Consider the following 8,113-nt stretch of genomic DNA (forward strand, 5'->3'; position numbering starts at 1 on the left):
GGAGCCAGGCAGGAGGACAAAAAGTTACCCTCTCTTCAGCTAGGAGTTCGTCACCCACAACCATGCAGACATTGGCTTCTGCCTGGTCCTCTGCGTCCTCATAGGGCTTATGTTCGAGGTGAGCGAGACTGGGGAGGGGGTGCCCTTTCTCGTGCGCCGCCCGCGGAGCCCCGCAGGTCCCCGGGGTCCTCGTCAGAGCCGAGGCGCGGGGCTGCCAGGACGGTATCTGCACCCCGGCTTTGTACACTGTACCCCCCTTGGTCTCTGAGTCAGCCCAGACCTCCCCCCTGCACCCCCTAGCTCTGAGCCTTGCCAGCCGTGCCTTACTTTGCCGACCCCCTCGGGCACCCACCTTATCCTGCAGCTCGCTCTGCAGCCCTGAATCCCAAGCCTGGCCTCGAACCAACCGCAGTGCTGCCACCCTGGCCCAAACAGTGGGGTTTCCTTTCTGGTGTCCGGGAGCCAAGCCCGGAGACTCCCAGACCCGGAGTCATTGCACAACTAACTCCTTCTCCCAAGCCGTGGCTGCCAGCTCTTCTGGGCTTTTCCAGTGGGAGGGACCCCGACCCTTTCCACCTCCCACCTGGTTTTCTGGGTTTTTTGCCTCTTCACGTGTGGCCGTGGCCCATCCCAGCAGTGCCCATCTGCTGTCCTCCTGCCCGCCCCCTACCCCCCCCCCTTTTCTGCCCTTTCCTAAAAGGCCAGTTTTCATAGACCCACAATCACTCTGGATTATTCCTGCAGCTCCATCTGTGGTGGACCGAGAGCTTCTCCCTATTACAGGGCCAGGGAGAGGGATGGGACACCCTGTGCTTTTAGGGGCAAGATGATTCTCTCAATGCTATGGGGGGGTGGGGGGGGGGGATGGGGCCCTACAACTCTCACCCCCACCCCCTACTCCCACCCCCACCCCCAGCAATGTGCTGGTGTAAGCCTCGCAGAGCAGGGGCTTGTACTAAGCTGGGAGGGGTCAGATCCAGGGGGTCTGATGGGAAAGACCTAAGAGAGAATGAGAAAAATGTGGTATTCAAAAGTGAGAATAACTGGAGGAAAGTGAGCATAATAGGGCGTGATATATCTTGTCACTATCTAGCGACACTCCCCTCACTCTCACTGTGGTCTCCAAGGAGGCAGGGCCTTGTCCTCCTTTCTGGGTAGGGTTGCTTATCTGCATTCTCAGGAATGGGTTAGGAAGCTGTGACCATTTGTAAACTGCCTTGGAGACGGAGGATTCCTAACGGGCTCATCCCCAACCCCCCTCTGCCTCTCTGTCTCCTGCCCATCCTCTCCACTCTGAGATGACAAGGGTCCTAATTGGCTGGTGAGGCTGCCCTCATGCTGGGGACATTTTTGTGGTGGCTGAGTCAGGTTAGATGTGTGAGTGTGCCCTTGGAGGGTCTGTAGGAAATAAACCTGAGGCTAGGATGGGCACACCAGCTTTTGGTAGTACTCCTTGACTTCAACCCACCCCCCCTCCCCAGGTCTCATGGTGTATTGGAAAGGGCTGTATACGAAACAAGTATACAAGACGAGTGTGGATGGGAGAGTTGGAAGGGGTCGACCTCAGTGAACGTACCTCAATCAGATTGAGGACGTTTTTAGCCAAGGCCAGCTTAGGAGTACCCTAATTAAGTTAATAACAATGTACCTACCTATATAGTTTAAGTTTAAAAAATTTGGCTCTCAAAAGAAGTTTCAATCGGTTGTACTATTGATATTTGGCTCTGTTGACTAATGAGTTTGCCGACCACTGTACTAGGGTCGTCCCTAGGTCCCAGTCCCTGCTTTGTCACTAGTCTGACTAAACTAAGTGCAGCCTCAGTTTCCCCATCATTAAAGGATTAGTCAAGCCTCTTCTTCATGGGGTTATTGTAAAGTCTAACTGAGATCATGTAAGCAACAAAAGCCATAACAGATTCTTCAAATATGAAAACCAAGTTGCTTGCTCCCTGAAGCCCTGTTATTTTTCATAATAATAGCTTAACGAAATAAGAGAATTTGTTCTGTCGGGCCAATACCCTCTGTCCTGTTTGTATCCATTTGCTGTCCTCCGTTCTAAGAGGCCTCCCAGTGCCATGTCACCAGTCTGGGAGGGTGTGGCTGGAAAGACACACGTGACAGCTGTAGACCTCATAGCAGCACGCTCTGCAGCCAGCGAAGGCTCCTGCATAGCCTCTTGGCTGTGCTTCTGGCCCTGGTTAAGGTCCATGGCTCTACCTGCTTTATCGCTGCTCAGAAAGAGCTGCTCAGTGTTTGAGCTTGGTACCTCCTGCCGTCCCTGCCTCTAGTCTCGGAAAGTCCTACAGATTAACCTGGCACTCTGTGGGAGTTGAAAAGTGCTAAGAGCCCTCACTCCCAGTACTTGACAGAAGAGAGAGAGAGAAAAAAAACCAACCTACAAGAACACTTCCCTCCTCCCCCTCACTGACTCCACTGGGACAGGTATTTTGAGGGACCTCAGATTTTCGCAACTCTGCTCTCCTGCCCAGGTGAGAGCAGAAACAGCTCAGTTACTTTTAGGGACCTCAGAGAAACACCTGTGGGCATCTTCACATGTGGACGGCAACCAGGGTGGCACCTCATAACCCAGCACAGGACTTACTAGAGGACAGTTGGGGTCTTCTGGGTTCTCCCTGGAGGTGTGTGTGTGTGTGTGTGTGTGTGTGTGTGTGTGTATGTAGGGATTCATATGGGGGAGGTAACTCCAGCACATCACACTTCTTCCTAGAAGTGAGGACAGCAGGAGGTGGAAAGAGAAGGGGAGATGAGGAGAGAGGAGAAGATAGTGGGCTCTTGGGTTTCTAACTTGAGCACGGCTAGGATTCCTTCATTCAGAAGCCGAGTCAAGAAAACTCATTTATAATTCTTCCCACAAAGAGTCAGTCCCCTGTCCAGTCTCTGCCAGTGAGCTGGGCCCTTCTCCCACCCCGGGCAGCCCAGCCCATGTGTCCTAACTGGTCTCCATGTCATTCCTGCCTTGCCCCTTCCGTCCCCAGCTCACTAGTTAGCGCGCCATCATTCAGAGGAGCTTTCGTTTCTCCCGAGGGACCCCAGGACTTCAGTTTTGTCCCTTGGGAGATGATGACTCCAAATTCCTTCCCGTGGCATCACTTCCTTTTGGGAACACATATGAAAGGGTGACTTTCCCTCCTCCGTTGGTGTAGTTTTGAGCCGTCCTAAGATTCCTCCCATTTCCAAGGCCAAGCGTAGGCTCTTTCCCCAGAATTCAGGTTTTCTTTCTGTCCTGCAGGCTGTTTGGAATAGAGCTGTTCTGTGCAGCCACAGCACTTGGCTAAAAAATGTCAGGAATGTGGAGCTTTATTTTTCCTTTCCTTCTCTTCCAGCTTTCTCTTTCTTAACTCTGCTTTCCCGAGAGGTGGTGCAAGGAGAGTTTTCCACTCCACAGTTCAGCCCTGCAGTCCTGTCCTAGGGGCAGTCAGGCCTGACAGTCCTTCGTGGTGTGGGCGGCCAGTGGGGTGTGTATCAGATTTAAAAGCAGTCTCCTCCCGCCACCCCCTCTCCCTTCGCTTTCCAGTGTCCCTTTGAGTGCCACGTTTCAAACTGAAGCAGGCAGGGAAAGAATTTTTAATATATTTTTATTAATTTCAGAGTGGAAGGGAGAGGGAGAGATAGAAACATCAAGGATGAGAGAGAATCATTGATCGGCTGCCTCCTGTCTCCTGCATGCCCCACACTGGGGTTTGAGCCCACAAAAACTCTCATCAGAGAATGGAGAATGAGGCGGTGCATGGAGCAGAGAGAAAGCCACTAACACATTATCTCTAAAACATCCTTGCGAGACCCACACATTGTTTGTTTATTTTAAAGCTCATTTGCAGGCTCTGCTGGCCCTGCAGCAAGGAAATGTTTCTAAAATTCTGGGCCCCTCATTTGTTTGGTCTGTGATGACTTCAGGGTTTGGGACTGAGAGGAATTTTTGGGTAGTGGCTGGCGTTCGGTTTTTGTTTCGGAGCCAGGTGTGGTGGAGCTACCTTCCTCCAGGAACTACCTTCTTCCCTGCACCAGACCGCCTTGTAGGATGGTGTGTTTGCAGCGTGTACAGTGGGAGCCCATTGCGTCACGCCGATTGAGTGTCTTTGTTAGCACGTGGGTTCTGTACACATCCTCCCAGACATGCCTCTGGGCTTCATAACCCGGAGTGAGGCTGCTGGTCCGTTCTCTTAATGTGTGTGTTAAAATAGTCCCGCGTATGTTGTGTTAATACGGGCATCTGTGGACATATGCTGTCTTTCTTTGACTAACTTCTAATGCACTTTTGAAGATGGTCCTTTGCCAGCGTTGGCAATTCCTGGCTTTATGCATCTTCCCCGCCAACCTCTGACTTAGGCCATTAGTCATGTTCTGGAGAAATTAGTCAGGGGAAACGGGAAGGGTCGCGGATTCTCTTGGGTGCCCTTGTTCTGTGTTAGACTTCTGCATGCGTCACTCAGTGATCTGAGCAGCAGAGCAGAACTCTGGGACTAGATTCTCTCCCGGTCAGCCCTCAAGCGTCAGTCGCCCCGTCCTGTGGGATGTAGGGCACATCGGGTTACCCCTAGTTCTCCCCTTGGTACAGTGTGCTCTGCAGGAAGGTGGTGTTAATCAGTTAGTGGTTTTTTGACCCGGACTGCAGGATGAAGACTGACACCTGTCAGTGGGGAGGGGGCTGTGGCCGGGGGCTGCCGGCACACAGACACTCAATCGGAGGTCTCGACAACCATGGTGATGGTTGCTGGCTTCGTTGTTGGGTCTGTGTGTACACCGCCTACCACCAGACCCGCTGGTGGGGAATCCCGGCCGTATTTCACTTTATATGTGACCTGCTTTGCCATGAGGCCTTTCCCCTCAGTTGCCCAGTGCTAGCCTTCTGCCTCCGAAGGGTGCAGTTATTCGCTGGGTCCCTCTTTCCCAGGGAGCCTGTGGCGTGGTTGCTCCACATCTGTTTCCTCTGCCATCTTATTTGAACCCCGGCTGTGGATGCTGGAGGGCCTTGGCGTGGCCACTGTCAGCTGTGTGGAGGAAGGAAAACCATGAGGAGGCTGCCTCACAAGCTGAACAAGGGCCACTTTTCTCTCGCTCCCTCTGTTGTCTGAACCCTCCATGCTCGTTCCTCGGGGGCACTGTCCAGACGGGTCGCAACAGAGCGCCTCAGTCCTGACTGTTTGCAGAGGAGCGTGTGTTGCTATGGTGAAAACTTCGCTCTGGCAGGCATGCGCTCCTTTCTGATCTGCTTCGTCGTGGGCAGGGGCCCCAGAAATCACTCTGTGGCATAGCCGATGTACCTCCCGTTCCCACCCTGATAAATGACGAAGCCAGAGGGTTGATAAGACCGGATTAGAGTTTCCAAACTACAGAAGTGCTTTCTAATCAGTGCGCGCACTATTAGCAGGCTTTGGTGGGAAACTTTCCTGATGTTATCTCTCAGCCTTTTTATCCAGCGCTGTGTATCTGGTATCCATTGGTACCTAATGGTTAAAGAAAGGAAAAGAAAACGCTAAAACTACTAGCGTGGCTCCGGACACAGCCTCTTATTTCACCAGCAGACCCTTATCTTTTATGCAGCCTAGTGCTTTGCCTTGATTTACCTCTGCTGTCTCAGATGTTCCCCTACAGAAGAGAACCAAACCTCCCTTAGTCACAGCTGGTTAATGTTGTGAGTTAACTGTGTGGCTTAAAGAGCTTTGCAAGAGGCTTTTCTGGGGAATGGAGGTTCACAGCTTCCTTTGCTTTTGAGCAGAAGAAATGTAGCAGATTGTGAGTGGGGGGCTCTGAGTCCTCTAGAGCCTCCTCTAAAGCCCCCTCCAGCGCCCCGGAGCGTCTGTGGGAGCCCAGGGTGAGGTGAGGCGCCGTTCCGTGGCTCCCCACCCAAGCCACGTTGCCTCTTGACAGCTTCGCTCGTTCGTCTTACGGGGTTGGCAACGCTTCACATCTGCGAAATGCTTTACTACCTTCACCCTGTAATCTGGATGGTTTATGGGGGTTGTCATACCCATCCAGAGCCTGGCTTCTAGAGGAGAGACTTGGCTAAGGACCATCCGCTCTGAGTTAGAGTCGGAGCCAAAATAAGAATTCAGCTACGTCTGGCTCACATTTACAGCTCAGCCCTGGTGCTTCCCCGAATGGGGCGTCTACGGAATGTAGCCACAGGCTGCTTTATTTTTCTTTGTCTGAGTGGATACTGTTTATTACCTGGAAGTAATGTCTGCGGGTCATTGTTCCACTTGGAGGCTTTTCTGCCTGGAACAGTCATTGAAATCTGCATCTCCCTGGAAGAGACTACAGAGAATGACCCAAATGTGTGTATCACATGTGAACATAGGCAAATGGGCAGAGGCTTTACCAACTGTTAAAGTTACCCTGTTATTAGTCAACATCTGTGTGGGAATGGCTGCCTCTGGCTGTTTTATTTTCACTGCCCTTATCATCAAGGTACTATTGTGGATAGCGCAAAAGCACAATATTGTCCTCCCAGTTTTACATGTTTAAGGGAAACCTAGAAGAGAAAAATAAGACCTCCTCCTCCCTCCCCAGGTTGAGAGATTTGCCCAGGACAGTAGAGTGAATTTTTTGCAAACTTGGGACTTGAACCCACATCTTCAGTGCATTTTCTACACACCTTCCCACTGGAATTCTAGCCTCTATCTTTAAATGCCAGTGTAAGTGTAGAAGCCTCGAAAATGAATTATCTTCCTTCAGTGTGCTGCGTTCATTTATTTGCCTGCTGTTTACTGATTGCCTGCTGTGTGCCTGTGTTGATCTCTGGGAATGCAGATGAATAAGATGGGGTCCTAGTACTCGAAGAGGTCACAGTGTGGTAGCTTAAAGCTAATAAACTATTTGTGGATGGGAGTCAGGTCTTGATGTAAGTGGCAGGTGCAGCTTACAGACTTACAGACCGTCGGGCCTTCACCTCAAGCTATTGCTATTGGTGGAAAGGGGGTGGTTTATAGACTTGAGACCTAACACCTGAGTGTGGGGTTGTCAGTAGTCAGAGGACAAGAGTGGTGGTCACTCCTAGAAGTTTTGTGAAGCACAGCTGCTATTCTTGTACTTTATAGCTTTGTGAGTAAGTGGACTGAGCAAAGTCAGTGTGTGTGTGTGTGTGTGTGTGTGTTCCTGCACACAGGTGCAATTTCTAGTATTGAGGAGGCCTTCATTGCTTCAAACTTGGTTGAAGTTCAGAGAACTTTTTCATGTGTTAAGATTTTTGCCATCAAACTCCAACATGATCTGTAATGTTCCTTTTGGGTTGGTGGAGGTGATGATCACACGTGGGGTGAGAAGGACAGACTCCTCTGAGCCTAATTGCCCTGCCTTTGAAGTAGGGAGAGAGTTTCTTAATAAAGCTCCTGAATTTTGCAAGGGCAGATTATTATTAGTTTAATCAGTTTGTTCCTTCATGTTTATTATAAATGTGTAGATCCTCTCTTTTTATAGAGACTTTTAAAAAGAGACTTTTTAGTGACTCACCACCCTTTGGAAGACTTATGTGGCTTTTGGGGAGGGAGAAGGGTGTGCCTACCTCAGGATAAAGGGTAGAGATCTCAAGTTTTACAAACTTCCCTTCCTTCCTCTGTTGACCTCCCTGCTTGCTTTGAGGAAGGCCTAGGACAGTGATGGCGAACCTATGACACGTGTGTCAGAGGTGACACGCGAACTCATTTTTTTGGTTGATTTTTCTTTGTTAAATGGCATTGAAATATATAAAATAAATATCAAAAATAGAAGTCTTTGTTTTACTATGTGGTTGCAAATATCAAAAATTTTCTATATGTGACACGGCACCAGAGTTAAGTTAGGGTTTTTCAAAATGCTGACACGCCGAGCTCAAAAGGTTCGCCATCACTGGCCTAGGACCATGTTAGTTAGTTAACGAGTGTTTGTAGTCTGATTTGTGTGCCCATAAAGACAGCCTTGAGAGTCAGTGAGAATGTAGAATGTGGCTCCGGGTTTAGAGATGCCAGGGGTGTCTTATCAGCTTCTTTTCCGGAAGGTTAAGCACAGTCTGGGAGCTCCTGACCTGGAGGAGCATTCCTTGGATAAACAGGCCTTCCCTCCAGCAATTCCTGGAGTCCTGCAGGAAATCACACAGGCCTGCCTCACAATGCCTGGT

At 50.4% G+C, this 8,113-nt stretch overlaps 1 protein-coding gene across 1 annotated transcript in view; it reads left to right on the forward strand.

Annotated features, from left to right (window-relative positions):
* The first annotated feature begins 8 nt into the window (after nucleotides 1–8).
* Nucleotides 9–8,113, forward strand: part of TRAM2 (translocation associated membrane protein 2) — a 79,218-nt gene continuing 71,113 nt past the window's right edge. Inside the window, exon 1 of the mRNA XM_015565307.1 lies at nucleotides 9–118. Coding sequence (XP_015420793.1) covers nucleotides 110–118 — 9 coding nt within the window. The 5' untranslated portion in view covers nucleotides 9–109. The remainder of the gene's footprint in view (nucleotides 119–8,113) is intronic.

This window comes from Myotis davidii, unplaced genomic scaffold (genome assembly GCF_000327345.1).
Source record: "Myotis davidii unplaced genomic scaffold, ASM32734v1 scaffold240, whole genome shotgun sequence".
NCBI lineage: Eukaryota > Metazoa > Chordata > Mammalia > Chiroptera > Vespertilionidae > Myotis > Myotis davidii.